Source organism: Lissotriton helveticus, chromosome 4_1 (assembly GCF_964261635.1).
Source record: "Lissotriton helveticus chromosome 4_1, aLisHel1.1, whole genome shotgun sequence".
Lineage (NCBI taxonomy): Eukaryota > Metazoa > Chordata > Amphibia > Caudata > Salamandridae > Lissotriton > Lissotriton helveticus.
In genome coordinates, this window is record NC_136063.1 from 8,728,451 (window position 1) to 8,750,440 (window position 21,990).

The window sequence follows — 21,990 nt, forward strand, 5'->3', positions numbered from 1 at the left end:
TTTCTTTTCGCTCTTTTTACTATTCTCGTATGTGATCTTATACATGTCAGAAATCTAGTCTAACCGATTCACCACCGAGTGGACTTAGACAATTAAACTACGTCTGACTCACTAGATCTTAACTTAGATTTATACTCCTGCTGTGGAGTCTTTTCTAGCAAAGGCGGCGCAGGCGGCGCAAAGTCTGTATTGTCTTTAATGTCTTTAGTGTCTGTATCTTTTACTAAAGTACCAGATTGTCCAAAGTACTTTTTACAATGCTGAGCGTGGATCCACCCCTTGCGTCCTTCCACTTTCACTGCGGTCCTCGTGGTTAGTAGCACCAACTTCGGTGTCTTCCAACGCGGCTCAAGGGGGCTTGATCGGTCAAAATTCCTGATGAGAATAAAATCCCCTGGTACTATGGCATGTTCCTTGACCTGGGTGTTGTCAGGGAAGGCGGCAGCAACCTGTGAACGACAAGAGAGTAGTGCAGACATCAAGGAAGCCAGGTAATCTGTCAGCATGTTACTGTCAACATCAGTTATTCTTGTAGGCAAAGGCGTACCCCACATATTTGGCGGTCTACCGAAAACTACTTCATACGGAGATAGGCCTGTTCTGGAATGGGCTACCATACGCATGTAAAAGAGGGCAACCGGCAAGGCTAACATCCAATCCACGCCTTTTTCTGCACATATCTTAGGAAGCTTTGTTTTAATTGTCTGATTATGTCTTTCTAGAAGGCCTGCTGCTTCAGGGTGTCTTACACAATGGAATTTCCAAGTATATCCTAACAGAAGAGACACTTGTTTCATTAATTCAGAGGAGAATGGCTGACCGTTATCGGAATATACGACCCGAGGCAATCCATACCTGGGGAAGTACTCACGCACTAATTGCCTGGCTGTTGTCACAGCAGTATAATCTGGAACTGGATATGCTTCTGTCCATCTAGATAGTGCACACACAACTACCAAGACATACTTGTAACCTCTACATCTGTCCATTTGGATATAATACATCTGGAGAACCTCAAAAGGGTGGTCAGGAGGATGAAATCCGCCTTGTTCCACCGGAATGCCTTTACCTGGATTGAACTGGCAACAGATCATACATGTTCGTACTTTCTGTTTCGCTGCTGCACGCAGGTGCTTGTTAAACCAGATATTCTGTAAGCTGTCTATCATTGCTTTTTCTCCTAAGTGTGCTGGTCTATGTGCTGTGTTTATGATTACTTGTACCATAGAATCTGGAAGAAACCATGTAGCTTTTCCCTTAGTCATCCAACTTTGTTCAGTCTGGACCCCTCCTTGTTCAGTCCATTTCTTTATCTCATCTGCAGTGGCATGTGTCTGTATGTCGAGTACATCTTGAGTGGGATCCCTGACTGTCATTCATGTTGTCAGTAATGGTACCTCTGTCCTTGTCGTGTCTGTTGGTGTCTGGGCTGTAAGTTTAGCTGTTCGGTCTGCCAGGTTATTACCCTGGGAAATGGTGTCTGTAACTTTGGTGTGAGCTTTGCACTTCAGGATAGAAATGGCTGTCCTGGATCTTGGTCCCATGGGAGGTCAAGAAACCTCTCTCCCTCCATAAGACCCCGAAATCATGAACAACGCCAAAAGCATATTGTGAGTCAGTATAAATGTTTACTTTCAAGTGCTTAGCTCTTATGCAGGCTTGTGTCAGAGCGATGAGCTCTGCTGCTTGTGCTGATAGTGTGTCTATTTTCTGTGTCTCTATGACTTTAGTAGCAGTGGTCACAGCATATGCTGCTACTAATTCTCCTGCACTCGTTCTCATGCATGATCCATCTACATAGAGCGTTAAGTCTGGGTCTGGAAGTGCAATATCTGTCAGGTCTTGTCTTGGCTTCGTCACTATATTCATTACTTCCACACAGTCGTGTGGCGGTGCATTTACTGTACTTGAGGGCAAAAGTGTTGCAGGATTCAGAATATTACAACGTCTGATCTCTATGTGAGGTTGAAATAATGTCAGTTCATATCCTGTCAGTCTTGCTACAGTCAAATGTTGTGTATGTGTCCTATTTAAGAGAACCTCCACTGCATGTGGAACCTGTACTGTCAGGGGGTGTCCTAGCACTATCGAGTCACTTTGTCTTATGGCTAGGGCTGTTGCTGCAACTGATTTCAGGCAAGCAGGCAGAGCCTGGGCCACTGGATCTAGTGTACTAGAAAAATAAGCACAAGGCTTGTGTTTTCCTGCTTGATCTTGTGTGAGGACAGATAACGCTGTTCCATCTTGTTCAGTTACGAAAAGCATAAAAGGTTTACTGTAACTTGGAGTCGCTAAAACTGGCGCTTGACATAATGCTCTTTTTAATTCCTCAAATGCCAAGGTGTGTTCTTGTGTCCAAGGGAGTACAGACGAAGACGCTGCTTCCTGTGTTGTCAATTGTATGAGTGGTTTGGCTAGAAAGGCATACTGGGGAATCCATTGCCTACAGTATGAAGTGAGGCCAATAAAGGCACGTACCTCCTTCTGTGTCTTGGGCTGTGAAAGGTTAGCAATGAGCTGTATACGTTCTTGTGTTGGCTGTCTACCCTCCTTGGAAAGCAAGTGTCCAAGGTACACCACTTGCTTTTCACAGAATTGCAACTTCGAAGGGGACACTTTGTGTCCCTTATCTGCCAGGAAATGTAAAACTGTCAGTGATGCATTTTCGGATTCTTTTTCATGAGAACTGTTGATACTCAGGATAGTCAGACTGTGTGTACTGATACATTTGTGGTGTGCCCTGTACAGGCGGTGGTGGAGGAAAATTCGCTACTGTCTGTTGCGTGTTCTGTTGCGTGCTATTCTGTCTAGGAGTGTACTGTCGTTCTTTTGTCTTGCCTGTAGCTATATTGTGTTTCAGAATAGTGCAGTCCTTTACAAAGTGACCTCGTTGTTTGCAGTAATTACAGTTCCCTTTGACAGGTGTCGTGTTATGTTTGTTTGAATTCGCCGGTACCGTTTGGGCAACCAGCACTTTCATTTTTGTCTCTTTCATGCGTCTCTTTTCTAATCCTGTTCTGGTGATACTGTAACATCTGTAACATTTGTGAAGGGATGTTTGCTTGCCAAGTACTCTCAACCTTCAGTACTCTATTCTTGATCTGGGGTAAGGAATTCTCAACTAATTTGCTCACAAAAAGATGTGGAAATGACTCGCTACCTGGCTTAAGGCCACTATTAATAGTAAAGCATTTCTCAAATCTAGAATAGAAATCACTTGTGTCCTCGTCTTGCTTTTCTTTACATGCTGAAATAGCATCCCAGTCTTCCTTTTTAGTAATCAATAATCTCGGCAAAACTTGTATCAGGAATTCAGGTAGTTCTCTAGCCCTTTCCCCAAGACCAACTCCAGGGAGCCTGCCTTTTTCTTCTGTTTCCAATGCATCCCAACTTAACTTTTTATCTCCCACTTCCCAGTCTTTTTCCTTAAGCTTTTCATAAATCCCTGCAGGTAACAGTACTTTTAATAACTTCAGAATGTCAGCGTACGTATAATCTCCTATGCGGAGGATGTCTTTTAATTCTCGGTGAAACCCCCCTGGGTCTTTATCATGACAAGGCAACATCTTTTTCATTTCTAGGATTTCTAATTTCGTTAAGGGGGTGTAAACATACACCCGTTGTAACTCATTGGCCGCATTCCTGACGGGATGAACCTCTCGTAGGGGGTTCTGTCTGTCTATGTGTACGTTATGTCTACCGTGGTGTGAGACTGGAGGCACGCATGTAGTCAGAGAATCTATGTACTTATGTCGTTGATCCAGAATAACATTAATTAATTCGGTACCTAAACCTGTCCATCTGTCTAGTAAAATGTCGTCTAGTAATTTATGCAAGTGACCAGGATCAGAATATTGACTCTCATACAACGTTATCAAGTGTTGGACCATGTAAATACCAGCCAAACGCTGTTCGTTCGGTGGAAGGCTTAAGAAAGTCTGAGCCACTATATCACTGCTGTATATATTGGAATTGGACACCGACTGGGTGGCTGACCGGGCCAACTCTATTTCGTGTTGTGTGGGAGGTCGCTCGCTCCCTATCCATTGTTTCAGTGCTTTTTCAGTAGCCTGGAATAGAGCTTCAAGGGAATACCTTTCTTTTATAGCTGGCCCTTGTTTATGGTAATCAAGGCACTTGGGTCTGTCAAACTGTCGCGCTTTTCCTACATAATTAATCTTGCCTTTCGTATCCTGACGATCCTCTACCTCTTCCGCTGATGACTCGCCCTTCTCGTCAGATTCTTTTCTGTGTCTTTCTATTATTTCCTTTCGTATTTTCTTGTACATGGCATCTATCTGTCCCTGTTTATCATGTCTACCGGCATCTATGTGCTCGCTCCATTCTATCAAACCTTGTTTTACATCTCCGTCTCCTTCGTCTTGTTCCCTGATCAGGCAGTTAATAATAAAACGTAGGATATAGTTCTTAACCCCTACCTTTCTTTGTGCCATGGCTCGTGCTATACTATCTGGTCCCTCCCCCATTCTAATGAAACGGTACATTTTATCTAGGTGTTCTTTCATGTCTGGTAATGTCTCTAGATATGCAACGGCTTGTCTTAGCCTACGTGAAATCACGACCATTGAACCTTTTCCTGGTTCTGGATCATATACACAAAATGGAATGGCTACATCTACAGTAGGCACCCCTCCCACTGCCCCGGGACCTACGTCATCTTTTACTAGCTGCTGCTGAAGTTGCTGGAGCTGATCTGCTGGTGGGGGTGGAGGGAAACCTGCATTAACGTAGTCCGGAAGGGAATCGTCTAGATACGAGGAAATGAACGCCTCTGATGCTGTCGGCTTTACTCTACATTCTCTATATGCTACAGGTGGTGGCGTTCGCGACCTACTGGGTCTCTCTGAGGTGGTCACTCTAGCTAGTTCTTCAGCCAGGACGGGATAAATACCAGTAACGACGGCGTTTCTTTCTCTATCAGTCTGTTCTGTTTTGACCCGTTCCCCCTCCTCCCGTAGTTCTTTTTCTTTGGCTTTTTCCGCTGCTTGTCTAGTTCTATCTGCTTTATTCAATTCTTTCTCTGTTCTCCTGTGTGACTCTTTGCGCCATAACTCAATGGCATCTTTCTGAGAGGGTCTTGACTTCTTTTTCCATAGCGCTTTCTCTACTCTCATAATGCATTCTGAATCCCATGTTCCTGAGATAGGCCATCTATACTTTTCCTCCAGGTCCTTTGTTACCCATAAATCTAAAAACAAGATGGCGTCTAATCCATGCTTATTATACATATAATGACCAGGTGTGTCTCTAGGCGGGATGTTAACTGACTCTTCTAGTATACCTTTTCTGGTCCCTATCTGACGTAATTTTGAAAACAGTGGCATGTTGAAACCAACACAATGAAAACACAATACACAAAGAATAGACTGAAACAATCAACAATCATTCACACTAAAACATCATAACATTAAAACAAACATGATCTAAACCAATACAGAGAACTAAACATGTACTTGAAAAACTGTATGCACTGGAATACAGTACAACCATACCGGTCTCAAAAATGAGACACGTCTTTACCGTGCCCACGTTTTACCATGGACCCGTCTTGACCGTGCTCGTGTGAACGAACCCCTCTTTACCGTTTTCACGAATAACGTGAACCCGTCTTTACCGTGCCCACGTTTTACCGTGGACCCGTCTTGACCGTGTTCGTGTGAACGAACCCGTCTTGACCGTGCTCATGGAAATGAGGCACGTCTTTACCGTGCTCACGTTTTACCGTGAACCCGTCTTGACCGTGTTCATATAAAATGAACCCGTCTTGAACTTGATGCATCCCCCATAGTGGTACTCACTGGGAAGCAGAACTTGAAGGCCTCGGAAACTCGATACTACGCTTGCGCCTTGGAACAGGTGGGCCTCGGAAACCTCGGACCTTGCTCTCTCACGGGTGGGCTCTGGTTGGGATGATCCGCAATCCTCACCGCCTCGTGTGGACGCCTGGTCGCAGTCCGTCTCCTCCGTGGGCCTGAGGGAGTAGCGGGAAATCCCGATGGCGTGTACACTTTAAAGTCCGTCACGGCTGTAGAAGGGGGCAAAGGCTGGACCTACGTCGCCGGCGCGTGGGGAAAGGGATAGTTCCTATTCGGGCGCCAAATTAATGTGGTAAATAAAATATTACCCTGGCATAATTTCTAGGCATTAACAATTAGCATGTATCAAATGAGAGGCAGAGAGTCCGTGGTGTCCAAGTTAAAAGGGCTTTATTCCAATAACTCGAGTTAAGGGAGAATCTGTTCATATCACCACTGAGGTTCAGGAAGGGTCTTCTAACATTATTTGTAGAGTACATACATTTATACATTTATTCTTGTACATAGGGAGGAGCGCTCCAGGCAGAGCAAGAAAGAAAGAGATAAGAGCATGTGGGCGTGCATGAGGGAGTACACTTGATGAGTCATAGGAAGGTGATAGGTAGGTGTCATAGGTGGGTGGTACACAGAAGAGGAGTTACATGGCAGGCTGGAACTTTGCCCTACTTGTGCACGCAATTTGATCATGACGTGCAATTGACGTGTAACTGGGAGGAGAGCTGACTTTCAGTCTAGTAGAGAGATCTTTAGTGTCAAGGCGACCAGCACGTCTGGTACTAACTGATATCTTAAGTCAGGGGATGTATTATCTGAAGCAAAGGTTGCTCATCACTAAGAATCAGAAAAAGCATATATTTCTTCGTTCATTACATGGGGGCTGTGAGCTTTTAACAGATGCAAGTACTGTAATTTCATTTAAACAGAGACAGAAAAGCTGGGCCCTATCTCAGCAGACGGGTTCTGTTTACCTTTTTCACCGGGCATGCAGATAACTGTTAAGCAAAACATACTGTCTTGGCAACCCTTGCTCGGCTGAGCTAGAAGTATGCGAGGTCAGAGATACGTAACTGCAGCTTTCAGTGTGTCAGGAGTCATGAAAACCCTAATTCAGAAAGTGGCTCAGACTGAACCACAAAAAGGGTTCATTACGATATTTATTTAAAAGTGCACAATGCAAATACATGGGCCTTCATGTTAGCTTAACGTTTGGGAAACTTGATGACAGGCACCTTAATGCAGGACGTGATTGCAGAGGCCTTGTGATTCAGGCCACTAAGAGAAATATGCATGGGTGACATGCACATACATGTAACATAGGGTACACGTAGGGGGCATCTTGGTCAGGCAAAATTTCATTTTCCTCAAAGAGATTGGCCATATCCAGGGATAACCCTGCCCCCATAGCCACTCCCTTTGTCTGGTAAAAGAATTGTTTTTGGAAAACAAAATAGTTTTTCTTCATCGCTATTTCGAATAGATCTATGATGAAGTCTGTAGGTACAACATGTGGTCTTTCTCTGCACTCCAATTCTCTCCAAGCTACATCCAATGCTTATTTTTGGGGTATGCTAGTATATAGAGAAGACTATTAGAAATAGCGATGAAGTCTCGTATTTTTGATGAATTCATTGTAATTGATTTGTGTTTTTCATGGAAGGAACAGGCCAATATAGGGGCCCAGATTTGAAAGTAAGCTGCCTTTTTTCTAGTATTGAAAGTAGCAGAACCACTGTTCGTTTATTGTATCAATCCCCAGGTTCTGGGCTTTGTTGGGAAACCCCATTGTTATTAATGGTCCACTGACAAACAGGCCACATTCTTTAACAAAAAAGGATCACCAAAATTGTTTTATTATGCCCCAAAAAATGTATAAAACACTTCTCAGATTAATTGTACTTTGTAACTGTTTTCCAGCCGAAGTGTTTAATTAAACAAACTGTTCCTGTTTCGCCAAATGCCTCTTATCTTTTGTTTGTTCAAAGTATATTCATATTTGAGCCTTTTTCCCTTCTGAAGTGCATAAAATGAGTGGCATTGAGTTGGGTGACAATAATCTATGTTATTTCTATGCCAAGAGTCCAAAGATGGAATGTGTAGTTTCGAAGTACAAGTGAACCACCCCAAAACGGTTCTGTAATTTGAGTCAGTGAATCCAAATTATCTCTCTAAATGTTGTATGTAGAAGTGGGCCTGAAACAACCCACTTTGTTCCAATTCAAATACCTTTGTTACCAACAATGTGAATAATCCACATATAATCTAAAACTGCTGTGTAACCAGGAATGCTGTTTTCCTGATAGCCAATCGTCAAGAGGTGAGGGGACATAACATGAAGTCTTGTCTATCTTCTGGAGAAGTTGTGGCTCTGCCATGAACTGCCTTGAAGACTGCCTGACTCCTGAGAGAGGGAAGGTGTCTGCCTGATACTGCAGGTGCCAACACTTTTGGGAGGAGTGAGGTCCAGCACATTCAGGAAGAGGCAAACTACTCAAGAGCATTCTAGTGAGGACCATAATGCCCCTGAATCTTTCATCTATGTTCCTTGTGAGAACGGTTGTTCTGTGCTCCTTGACGGTCCAGTTAGTGTCGCCTCTACATGATCATCATAATCCCGGTGAAGCCTGCAACTTAAAGATTGATGTAGAGCCAGATCAGAGCTGCAACTGCCTGATTGCCAAAGGCCTTCGCTTTGGCTGCAACTGAGGGTTTGCCGTCGGCCTACCCAGAGCTGCACCTTACTTAAGTCCTTCCGGGATCTCAATTCAAGACTTTTCTTTTGCAGTCTGTTCCTGTTTATATAGGGCTCCATCTAAAGAAGAACGCTCCAGCTAGGCATATGCCTGCTCCTGCATCACAGTTTCCCTAACAGGGGTGGGCGTGGCTAAGCACGCTATGGTGGTGGACGTGCCCGGGTAGAGCTCCGTGCCGAGCTCCCCCATTGCAGGTCACTTCTCCGCGATATTAGCCCGGAATTTGCCCAAAACACAAGCGGAGCTGTGGGAGACTGCCTTCCGTGCACTGACCAAATTTGGAGCAGAAAGCTGGTTCCTGGGGGCTCCGGTGTTGACGGAGACGTGCTGCCTCCCTCGCCGCCTCTCCAGCCGGCTGGATCATCTATGCGAGGCCGTGGCGGCATTGTGGCTACTTGGCCTTGCTCCCGTGACATGTAGTGAGCAACCCCCGGACGGCGTTTTTGGATCCGGAGTTTGCCGTCGCTGGAGCCGCATGGGCTTGCCCTCCTGACGCCCATCTACGGGACGACCTGCACATTGCCTTGGCCTGCCTGGGTGGCGGCGGTGGCAGACAGCCCTTCCATTTGGCCAACCCGGACGGATTGCGTGCTGGGTGCCAGGCCGGGGACGGCCTACGACTGCGGGGCCCACCTGTGTACCCCCATACTGGGGTATGCATCGGGCCGGATGGCGCTTGGCCCCAGCCATCCCTTAGGTGAAAGAGGGACATGCGGCGTTGTGGGGACTGCGACCGTTGGGGGCTGCCCGAGTTGTGGCGTGAGGAGCTGCCCTGCTCACTGGTCCCCCGGGCTACGGGCGCATCTATGCTGGGCAGCCCTCACGCTGCGGTCGGAGGGCCCCTCAGCTGCTTGCAGGATCTGAGACCCCTTGTGCTGGACTCCTGGTGGGGTGCCCTAAAGGAGGCACGTGGGACCAGCGGACACTCCTGGGCCTGGTCACTTTTGTTTTCCCCTGGCAGCGAGAGGGGGTTTTGCCCCTCTCCCTTCATCCTTTCATACCGCGAGGCCATTGTTTGGAGGCCCCTGAGCACCCAACGATTGAGACACGGACTTTGCTGCGATACCTGGCAGAGACAGTAGGTGAGGATATCCTTTCCCAGCTGCCCTTGCCTGGGGCTCCCTGCTGTCGTACGGGCGCTGCCGTCCATGGAACATTCTGAGAGTAGAGTGCTGAGGGCAGGGGCGATGCAAGATCAGCTGCTATAGGCCCTGGAGTGTTAGTGAGGACCAACTGGCCCACTCGTGAACTTGGTCGCACTGGTGAGCTGACTGGCGAAGACCGGAGAGGTGTAGCATCACTGGTGAACCTTTTGAAAGCAAGAGACTACCCGTGAATGGGGCGAGCTGCCGGATGTCAGCCAGGCGCCAGGGGTGTGCATCACTCCTGGCTCTATTTACACATCGTGGCCATCGCCTGCCTTGGCCCGCAACAGGGACATTAACGCACTTTGTTGGACTTGTTGCCTCTCCTCTCCTCAGAAGCTGACTCCCATTGTCTGTGCAGCGGATTGCACCTTACCTCGGGGCCTGGGGAGACTATTTCGGTTGGGACTGCACACGGGTTCACACCGCACCGCCCATGTCTGGGGGCCCAAGACTAGAGCCGGAACCAGCGGCACGCAGGTAAAAGGAAAAATGGCGAAGCCAGCCGAGCCGGATAAGAATACCTCCAAATTGGACGCAATGCTGGCAGCGATGGAGCTCCTCGAGGAATCCATGCAGCTCACCCGCACCTCCCTGGAAACAAAGATCGATAGCGTTGCCATAGATCTCACGCACCTGCGGGCATATCACAAGAAACTGTCAGAGGGCACATCTGCCCTGGAAGTCACTATGACTGACCTCACGCCCAAGGTCACGCAGATGGACGGACATGTCCAAGACCTCCTCAACCGGGTGGAGTTTCTGGAGGACCGCTCGGAGGATGCGGAAGGAAGGGCGCGGAGGAACAATATTCGTATTTTTGGCCTGCCGGAACGGTGGGAGGGTAGAGAACTGGAGGTGCACATGGAACGTTGGCTGGCGGGCCTGCTTCCCGAGGGCACCCTCTCTCAACACTTTGTGGTGGAGCGGGCTCACCGAGTGCCGACCCGGCCCTCACCGGCGGGTTCCAACCCAAGACCCATGCTTATCCGTGTCCTAAACTATCGCGACCGTGATACCATACTGCGGGAGACCAGGAAACTGTCAGATATCAGGGTTGAAAACGCCAAGATTATGCTGTTCCCTGACTACACCATACAGGTACAACGCCAAAGACACTCTTTCCTGGCAGTGAAACAACGGCTCCGCCAGTTAGACCTGAAGTACTCCCTTCTCATCCCAGCTCGGCTCCGAGTGGTGGCCTGGGACAAAACTCACTTTTTCAATACCCCTGAGGCGGTTGAGGCTTGGTTGGACTTGGGTGTTGACACGGAGCCCAGCGCAGGGACATCGTCAATGGCTATGAGGCGCGCCCGGGGATCCAGATGCTGCCGCAGGCGGAGATCCTCACCGGCGAGACGGCGGAGTCCTTAGGCGGAGGTGGCCCCCCCGGCCTCGCTTATACTTAACGAACAGCAAGATGCTCTCCGGATGGTGGCGGAAATTAGTGGCTCTTTGGCAGTGGACCCCGCCCTGGAGGCCAGTCCCCGTGAATTTCCAAGTGATGACAAATGTATTTATGTCTTGGTAAATCTCTGAATGTGCCAAAAAGCATAGCAACATCCACGCTCAAAGTAATGCCTCCCTGCCTTTGCTCTGCCTTTCCTTACCCCGGAATTACCAAGCCATGCAGGGCCAATCAAGGTGGCCTTGCATTGCTTGGTGAATCTGACTTAAAGGATTGTGTTGCCCTTGCGTCACCTTGCATGATGCAAGGGGAACACAATCCTCTGTAATAATCTGGGCCTAAGATTATTGTGTGTGTTGATTTATTGTTGCATGTTAAACACTCCCACATTACCTTCCTGAGAGGTCTGTGACTGCTCATACTCAGTACCCTGAGAGGCAAGTGATACACTTTTGCCGAGTCATATTAGGGCCGAACATAGATCATTATTGGCAAATCCCTTCAGCAATCCATGGTTGAAGCACAGAGTCTCTTTCTGCCCCATGACTCCCCAAACAGAGTCTGACAAGAAGATTGGTTATTCAAGTCCATCTTAATCCAGAGATTGCAAATCAATCATCATTAGTCTATTAACTTCTACCAACTTCCTGAAACACAACATTATCATCAAATTCAATGGATCCATAATCAAATGTCATGCTTGAACCATCACTATCCCTGAATATCTTGAGAGAGAAGGAAGGGATGGGCTCTCTTGGGTGGAACGGTTGATAGATAATATGCAGATTTTTGATGAATATAAAGCAATAAAAGGACAAGCAGGCCTCCTGCCTGGAAATATTTATAGCATGAGGATGGCACGAACTACTGTCAGTGTTTTCCTCAACCGCCATTATATACTTTTCAACCGAGACTTGACGCTCTATCCATCAATGTTAGAACTCTCTTTAATTGTATGTAGTTCCCTCACACTATCAAAGATATGATCAATCAGTTCGAATTACTTGTTTTGGGGGGCTTTGGCAGGCAGTGTACAGCTTAGTGGGGTGCTTTGTGGATGGGCAGTGTCCAGCTCATTTCTGGTCTGTGTGGGTGGGCAGTGTATACCTCAGTGGACAGATTGACAATAGAACTGAGGGCTTGGACCATTAACAGCTCAGTGGAGAGGTGGTGTGAGTGGAAAGCACACAACTCTGTAGAGAGCTGTGTGTGTTCAATGCACAACTCAATGCAGCAGCTACGGTTTGTGGTCTGTGCGAGTGGACAATGCACAGACTAGTGAGGTTCTGTGTGAGTGGGCAGTTTATGCCCATTGGGAATGTAGGTATGGTGCAGTGCACAGCCCAGTTAAAGGCTGTGTTGGTGGGCAGTGCCCAAGTCAGTGAAGTTCTTTGTGGGTTGGTAGTGTATGGATCATTGGAGGGCTGTGTGGGTGGGTAGTACGCAGAAGGGTGCCTATCTGCTTGGGGATTACACAGTTCAGTGGGGGTCTGTGCTGGTGGCAGTGCACAGTCAGTGGAGGAGGTGGATGGACAGTGCACAGCCCAGTGGAGGATCTGTGTACCTGGACATTGCACAGCTCAGTGGGGGTCTGTGTTAGTGTGCAGTACACAGCTCAGTCGAGGAGGTGGGTGGAAAGAGGAAAGTCTAGTGAGCGGCTATTTTTAGTGGGAACATAGAACAAAGACAGTGGAAGAAAAGGAATCAAGAGTGTGCAGCTGCAAATAACACCATTTTCTTGCTTAGCTTTAGCTTAGCACAACTGTGGCCCAATACATGGCACCATTCCTATTTTTGGTTGTAAGAATGGCTTGGTTCCCCCTCTCAGAACGCCACCCATCCTGCGCACTCTACATGATGAATCTCATTGAGAGTTTCCAAGAATCTAACCCTCATTTCTTTGATGCTGACAGAATGAGGTGATGTTGGAGAAGCAGAAAATTGGGACTGAGATTGAAGAGCTGCGCCAGTTCATGAGAGAGAAGGAGCAGGCGATGTATGAGAGGCTGGAGGAGATGGAGAAGACACTGAGCATGGTAGAAAATGCAAATATCTGCAAACTGTCCAATCAAATCGCCTCTCTCCAAGCCCTGATAACAGATCTTGAGAAGAAATGCAAGGAACCAGCATTGAACCTATTGAAGGTGAGACACTGCTTGATAAATTCACGACAGTACAGAAGTGCTTCATTCATACGGTGTGTGATGTGTAGAATGTAAGTGGAGAACATCCTTGATCAACAGATAGGGTTAATTTACAGTGACCTCCTGTACTATGACAACCTAAACATACAGAAAAGTTCAACTAACAGCAATCCTTCTGTTCTGACAGGCCAACACAATGTACATGCAGGTGCAGTATAGAGCGACCTCATTTTATACTGAAAGCCTGACACAGTATAAAGATTATGGTGGGCTGGGTCATGTGACTCCAATCAGAATTTCATTCTGTTCTGTATCATGTGACCTCTTTAAGAATATCACAGACTGGTCTGTGTCATGTGACTACATTCAGAAGTCATGGGTGACCTGGTCCCAGTATATCAAAGAAGGATATAGATGGGGATCCATATGTTGGATCTTAATGCCCTCACACACCCTTTCAGGTGTCATGCTTCATCATTTGGGCTGCTCCTCATTAGGTCAACGGTGCAATATCCAACGGGCTCCCTAAAATAGGGGCACTTTGTCGGAGATCTTCCATCCAACTGCTGTTTGGTGAAGTGTGGATGTGGGGACAGAACTGTGTAGATGTGATGGAGTGATTAAAATAGGATTGGGAGTACCTGGAAGGACAAACTTTATTTTGGAGGTCTCCTACCGTAACTAAAAACAGTGTACAAGGCACTCGCCCGAGGATAATGGCTTGTGTTGTCCTTGTTAGAGTGTGTTGGTCAAGGTGTTTCTCGCTTTCCTGTTCATTAAACTAGCGATTCTTCAGGATCTTAGTAAATGTTATCTTCATCTAATGCAACCGGCGTGAAGGGTCGCGCACATAGGAAGTGTCAATTAGACTCAAGTACATTATTACAACCTGGAACTACCCAATTCAGATGGTCCCAGGCTTCACCAGTGCCCGGTGGATTCACGCCCAAGGCATTGCTCCTGTGTGTGAAGAAGGTTAGCGCACTGTGTGTGTGCCCATTGGCCTGCCGGACCCAGTGGATTGGGTAGGTCAATGGGTACATGCACAGCGCGCTAACCTTCTTCCGGTCAGTCAGCCAACCACCCGTTTTGCGGCAGGAGCTAGGAGCGAGGAGAACGCCGCTCCGTTAACTCTGCTCCGTTACCCCTGCCCCCACAGCAACTGACAGCCAGCAAGGAGAGGGAGAGAGCGAAGGAAAGCGGGGGAGAGGTGAGCCACGGCCGCTGCGGCTGGAGGAGGAAAGCCGCGTGTCAGGCGCTAGGAGCAAACAGCTGACTCCCGTCTCTCGGCTCTCTGCGTGCCGCCTTGGACAGCGGGAGAAATGTACAGCGGGGGAGTTCCTCACTCAGCCTCTACACGGCCGACCGCCGAGGAGTCAAGGGTCACTCGTGCTGTGGGGTGCCGCAGTGTGTGCAGTGACCCACGTGCTGTTGTAAACCGCATTCCCGCAGCCCGTATTCCTGCTGCCTAAAGCTCATCGCAGTGTGGACCCCCTGGCGGACACCCATGAGAGGAGGAGCTGGGTCCGTGGCTGTTTCTGAGCTTGGCGTGTGCAGCTGTTGCAGGAGTAGTTCCCAGAGGAGGAGGTAGGAGGCAGAGGCAGCTAGAAAGGTGGAAGGGGAAAGGAGTCGACAAAGGCACTGAGCGAGGACTCTACAGTGGCCCAGGAAGCACTGATTGTTTCCAGCTTTGGCACACATCGGGTGAGCAGAGGTGAGCAGAGGGGGCAGGAGGGAGCCTACCACATCTACCAAGGCCCGTTAGACTGAGCTCTCCACCGAGCACCCCCAGCACCCCCGAGCCCTGGGACCTGAGTCAGATCACCCTTACAGTGGGAAGTGCGGCGGATGGAGCCGCGAGGAGCACCTCCCCCCCTCACAGTGGGCAGCACGGTGGTGGGAGCCGCAAGGTGCACCCCGGATTTATTGATGAGCTGATCATCTCCACAGAAGAATGATTAAAAAAAGAGAAAGAAAAAAACACTCAGCAACAAGAAAATGGCCTTGCAAAGCTATTACTTTAGTCTAAAGTATCACACAGAATTTTAAGGAGGGCAAGGATCGCAGTACACGACAAAAAGTCCTTTGTAAAGTCGCCTCTGGGAGGCCTCATAACCCAATTCTTATATAAACTTCCGCCCAATACAGAGAACAATTCTGCCCTGTTAGATCAACCAAGAGCCAAGACCAGCAACGGGTTGGATCAGAGTTCAGGGAGCCAGTTCTAACACAAGCTCCCTGCTACACAAGTACAAAGTGCAAACATAGGAAGCACAAGCAACGAAAGACAACGTTCTCAATCCTGTTCAGGGCCATGCTGCCCATTTGGAAAGAAACACAGACATGCAAGTGACCCAGTAGGTGACAGCACTACATTAACTCACAGAAACCTAGAGCAAGTAGTGACAGCCCAAATACACTGTCAGGAACAATCTAATCTTCTCTCTCCCGTGCAGACACCGTTGCTTGTATTCACAGAATCCGGTCCAACAAAAACAGGTGTGTCAGAGCGGCTGCAAAACTCGGGTTACCTATCACCTACATTCCTCCTAAACTTGGAATCTAAGATACAAAGCACACTGGAGTTGAGCCTAAATCTCTTCACAATCGCCAACGACATCTGGCGCACTCCTTCCCCTACACCAAGTTCTCAAAGTCAGAAACTTTACGAGAGTAGTGCCATATACGATCCAGGAGCATCCCCACCTGAGGAAACAGTTCAAAACATGGCCAGGTCACTGCTCTGGCAATCGAAGAAAATGGAGTAACAAATCGATCTTTTATTCACCATTGCGAATGACTAGTGGAGCTGAACAACAAGGAGGACTTCTTAGACAACAAGCTTAGCAAGATCCAGAATAACTGCATTGGCACCTGTTGCGTGCGCAGCTCTCATGGACACATGGGCAACATTGCCAGAAATCCTTAAAGGTTTGGTAGATTCATTAGAAATTCAAACAGGAGGCATGATGGGCCCAAGGAAAAAGAGCAGTTCCTTACCTGCTTTAAACCCAGAGAGCCTTCTGGGCAACGCAGCTGGAGGCAACACGGGTAACCCGACAACAAAACCCGAGATACAAGAACCTTTAGTATCTACCAACCTTTCAGTAGCCCATCCAGCTGTAATTCCAGCGCTCGAATCTCAAGCCCAGGGAGGCAAATAAAGGGTAACAACTCTAATCAGAAAAGGAAGGAGGAACCTCTTTCAAGGAGGGCTACGAAAAAATTAAAGAAACAGAAAAAAAAAACAAGGCATCAAAAAAACGTGCTCTTCTATTACCAACTCACACTCAAAATTCAAAAATCAGTACAGATAAAAGACGTCTCTTCCCGATTTTCACCAAAAATCATGTTTCAAATAATTCAACACTCATAGCACCAGCCGCTTCGGGCATCACAAAAGAGAGGGATAGCCCCGCACAGTCAATCTCCCACATGGAGGTCAGTCATAGTCCAACAGGCCCGGCAACAACAGCGCAACCACCTTACGTACTAAACATCAAGCATGTTCATTTAAGGATCAAGGATCCAATATCAGGGTCAACATACTTCAGGGACATATAGATCCCGGGCTGCCAGAAAATTTGTGATCAAGCAGCTCAGCCATTTCAAAGCACGATCCAGTAATTAGAACCATGCCAACGGAATCCTGGCTCTAGCCACAACACAAGTATTCTGGAAGGAGACCAAAATATCCAGCATAAAGCAAATCAAGTTAGTAAAACAACGCAGGAGGTGATTCTCACCCCCAGATATTTCATCAAAGGTCAACACGACATTTTAAATGGGGGCAATTTACTCAGACTTTTTAAGCATATCCCGTCTCTCACGGAAATAAAGTCAAACAACCTAGTCTGGGTTAAGTTCCTGAGCCTTTCCAGTGACTCTCATGGTGAATCAACTTTGATAGGGTTGAGTCGCCATGCCCAGGTGGGTCTCACTACAGAAGAAATAGGGAAAATGGCTGATTGGGGCATTGACATAGCATTCCCCATACCCGAGAAATACCCACATGTATTAGAAGTAACTTCGCCAACAAAGGGGGTTTATTCGGTGTTAAGGGGGACTGCATGCAATCAACCAGGGAAAAGCTCAGCCATGGAACTAAGACCTTATAACGCCTACAAGATAATAAGCTCACTTGAGCAAAGGGCAGACTACTACAGTGGGACAAAGCACAGCGCAACGCAAAGCATGCAGAATGGTCCCGGTGGCTTGCTCCCTCGACGGCACTTCTAATAGAATAAATGCAGCTAGCTACCCGCACATGTATAGAAGAGCGGGAAACAACACACATCTGTCCATCATATCGTGGAACGTTGCAGGGTTAAAAAGACTGCTTAGCTGCAACGCAGCATGCACGTATCTCCGAGCAAATGACATTCTGTGCCTACAAGAGACGTGGGCCACCGAACCCCTAATCCTCCCAGGCTTTTATGAGATTCACACCGCAGCAATAAAACACAAGATCTTTGGGAGAGCAAGAGGCGGGCTCTTAATCTTTAGCAATCATGCCCGCAAAATAGAGGTAAAATCTCTAACAACTAATACTCCCAACCTGCAAGCAGCATTGATCCGCGGATTTAAAAGCAACAATATCTCAATCCGCCTGTTGATAATTAATTGTTATGCAAACACTGCCACACGGCAAAAAAAGCAAGCACTAAAAAACATTAACTATAAAAATTGAACACCATATAAATAAATATGCCTCACATCTTCCAATCAACGTAGGGGACATGAACACCAGGGACTTGGGACACGGTACAGGGGTACCTCCACCTCCAAAGATAACAGAATCGGTGCCTCTACAACAGCTCCCCCTCAAGAATAACATGGTTTCCGCCCACTCCAGCAAAAAAGCAGTGGACCCCCTTTGGCATCCTTTGCCCACCTTCAGGGATAAGTCAACAGTCGATTACATCTTTATTTCTGAAAACCTGCTAACATACTTTATTGACTTCGATGTGGGAAACAGGGACGAGAGTGATCATAGGCCATTGAGGGTCTCCCTTGATCTAAATGGGAAATCCGCAAAACATCTTGGAACATTGGGAACCTCAACTGGTGAAGAGCACCATGAAGTATTGAGCAGAATAAAATGGTCAACAAAACTAAGTCCAAAACTCTTGGAGTGGGTCACATACAAAGAGCAGTGCCAAACAGTTAGTAGTTTGGCATCCCCCTCAGAGCTCTGGAAGGCACTACTTGAGGAACTAAAAACCGCACTGGGACAGGTCACTGGCAGCTCCAAAACTCAGGTCTTCCATCCGCAAAACCTCTCATCACAACCAAACGCAAGGGCCTTAGCGCAAACCAAGCGGAGTCTCTCAAAGGCTTTGAAGGCGAGAAGAAAAGAAGCCACAAATCACCACAAATTTCCACCTCTAATTTCTGGTAATGTATGAGTTTTAGCAGCCTATGCGATCTGATTGCAGAAATTTTAAGACTATAATACATTACACGTTTAGAAAATCACAGTCTGTAGTGTCATCTGTTCTCATTCAGAATGTAAAATCCTTGCTGACTTGTGGGCAAATTAGGGATATTGCAAACTGTGCTGAGTCATGTGATCCTAATCGGAATTAGTTACAAAAACAATGGAGGAGTATCCACTCAGAAACAGAGAAAAAAAGGTTCTCTGGACATGGGCTTATGTGCTCGATTCAGCACAGTGTGCCCCAACCTGTTTAAGGATAATGCATATCCTTATAGAAGACCCCTCACTCACCAACCTGGTTGGTGACATGCTTCATCATCGGGGTCCCACCCCATAAGCCGAGTGCCTATAGGGTGTGCTGCGACACCTGACTACAGTGGAGCTGGTTAGTTTTTCTTTTATGTGTTCATGGCGATCAAACAAGTGAATTAAAAAAGGGCCAAAACTACTCACTGCAAGTATTTATTCTTGAGTGCCTGAACCCTAGTTTAAAAAATGTGTAACACCTATGCCTAATTAGGTAGACTTTGGTGTTAAAAGTAGTGTTTGATAAAAATAGCCAAGTGTGCTATGTGAAGTGTGATAAATGCTATTGATTAAAAAGGTCTACATGTTTCAACCATTGTATATATTCATTGGTTTTCGTCAGGACCGTGATATTGAACTGGGTGGTCCACACACGCTAAGGTGCGTCCTGCCCTAGTCCAAGTTGGAGTGCACAAATTGTGATGAGGCCACGCCCAACCAGGAAACGCTTCGAGTTTTACTTTACCGGCATTCACAGACATCCCGGTCACTCCTCGGGGCACCGCCAGCCGGAACCAAGTAGGTTTACCGTCTGATGATCAGAAGCTGCAAGTAAGTAACGTGTGGCCGATCTGAATGAGGAAACAATTTTTCCTCCCGTTCTTCGCACATGAGCCCGCTGGCGATACCAAATGCTAAATACAGCCAGGAAACTAAAACCGGGCATCTCTCTTTTTGTTGTCTATCGACTTTCAGGAGACGGACTCTTGCCGTCTTGGAAGCGCTGGTGCCCATGAAGCGGCAGCACCGCAAGGAAGCGTAAGCAAAAAGCAATGTATCAGTCGCAATTCACATTAGCGATGTCACGACTGCTCACAACTCTCGGCAGCCGTCCACTTCGCAACACCAGTATGATCACTCACTCATAGTACGCCGCCCTTACTTTTCACTAGCTATTTCCAGATGCCAAAACTAGGTCGACACCACTTCTTTGGCACTGTTCGAGTAACTATCAGTCACAGTCCGGTAAAAACACTGTAGTACATTTGCGCAATAGATGGATTCCACTGTTTTAAACATGGGCACGACCCCATCTATTGACTCAAATGGGGAAAAGAATGGCTATATACGTTAAATGTAGTACATGTGTTTCGTCAACCCCTGTATGTGACCCCTCCCTGTTTTTTGTTTTCCTGTTTCTTTACAGGTTTTTCTTTGAATAAAGAAAATGCACTAATTTTTACACGAGTTCACAATTTGTGCACTCCAACTTGGACTAGGGCAGGACGCACCTTAGCGTGTGTGGACCACCCAGTTCAATATCACGGTTCTGACGAAAACCAATGAATATATACAATGGTTGAAACATGTAGACCTTTTTAATCAATAGCATTTATCACACTTCACATAGCACACTTGGCTATTTTTATCAAACACTACTTTTAACACCAAAGTCTACCTAATTAGGCATAGGTGTTACACATTTTTTAAACTAGGGTTCAAGCACTCAAGAATAAATACTTGCAGTGAGTAGTTTTGGCCCTTTTTTAATTCACTTGTTTGATCGCCCTGAACACATAAAAGAAAAACTAACCAGCTCCACTGTAGTCAGGTGTCGCAGCACACCCTATAGGCACTCGGCTTATGGGGTGGGACCCCGATGATGAAGCATGTCACCAACCAGGTTGGTGAGTGAGGGGTCTTCTATAAGGATATGCATTATCCTTAAACAGGTTGGGGCACACTGTGCTGAATCGAGCACATAAGCCCATGTCCAGAGAACCTTTTTTTCTCTGTTTCTGAGTGGATACTCCTCCATTGTTTTTTGTAACTAATTCCGGGGACCAGGAGTTCCCAACTCACATAAATAAGTGTAAATTTTCCCTCACTCTCTCTTTTGTTATTGAAAATCCTAATCGGAATGCCACAGACTGTCTGTGATGAGATGTGAGATTGAAATCCTAGTGTCTCCTGGGTGAGATACTTGCATGTGTTTAACTTAACTTGAATATCCCAACTTATATTAAACATAAACTGCTGCCAGAATGTAAAACGTATTACGCAAACTGATGCCCTTCTGCCTTTCTTCTGTTTTGCAGGATGTTAGAAGCACCCTGGACAGGTACGTTTGGTGTATTGTCCTTGTCTCAGTCTGTTAGGAAATGGCCTGGCTGCTGTGTGGAAATTAGTACTGAACTTAAACAAATTTACTGTTCTGCAAAAGCAATACTACCTTATACAATGATTATATGTAGGTAACTACGTAGGCACTCTCCTGTCTTTCAAAAGCACCATACAGTGTTAAGTTCCCCCACCACCAAGTTGTTCCCAAAACATCCACTGTCTTTACACACTCTTTTTCATTCTAAGCAACATTAGTTGAGTTCACAAAAAACAACTATGAGACTCCTCAAACTCCTAGTTGTTAGATTTGGGAGTCCCTAGTTGGCAGAGGTAGGTACCTTTGACCAAATAGGGCCCCTTGCGTGCAGTCAGGGTAAGGGGGTACACTCCTAAAATAACCCCTGCTCACCCCCTTGGAAACTTGGCACGAGTAGACAGGCTTATCTCAGAGACGGTGTGTAAAGCACTTGCGAACACATACAGTAACCCAGTGACAACACTACAGATGGACACCACACAAGTTGTAGTATAAAAAGACGTATTTTTATATAGACTTAACACAAGACCACAAACAACAAAAATCCACAATACTGTACTTTAAAAATGGTAGAATTAGCTCAGTTCTCTTAAGATGTACAATGCGACAATTTAAGGTCAATGTACCTTTGGATGCGTAATGCTAAACAACGAAAGTGTTGCAGGGAAGGTGATGTGTTGGTTCCTTACACGCAAGAACGGTGATGCGTCGGGTCTCCATTGATACGTAGGGGATGTGTCGGTTCTTCTCAGCACGGGGAGGTGATGCGGAGGATTCTTACTGTGCTTCCGTGGTGATGCGACCAGCTGTGCCGTGATGCGATGAAGATCCGGTGCAACGAACAAAAACGGTGTCTTCT

At 46.8% G+C, this 21,990-nt stretch overlaps 1 protein-coding gene across 4 annotated transcripts in view; it reads left to right on the forward strand.

Annotated features, from left to right (window-relative positions):
- LOC144826893 (GTPase IMAP family member 8-like) overlaps positions 1-21,990 on the forward strand; it is a 258,208-nt gene that overhangs the window by 189,772 nt on the left and 46,446 nt on the right. For all 4 annotated transcript variants that reach the window (XM_078685353.1, XM_078685355.1, XM_078685354.1 and 1 more), the window contains 2 exons: positions 13,054-13,284; positions 21,070-21,092. In XM_078685353.1, the coding sequence (XP_078541479.1) occupies positions 13,054-13,284; positions 21,070-21,092 (254 nt within the window). The remainder of the gene's footprint in view (positions 1-13,053; positions 13,285-21,069; positions 21,093-21,990) is intronic.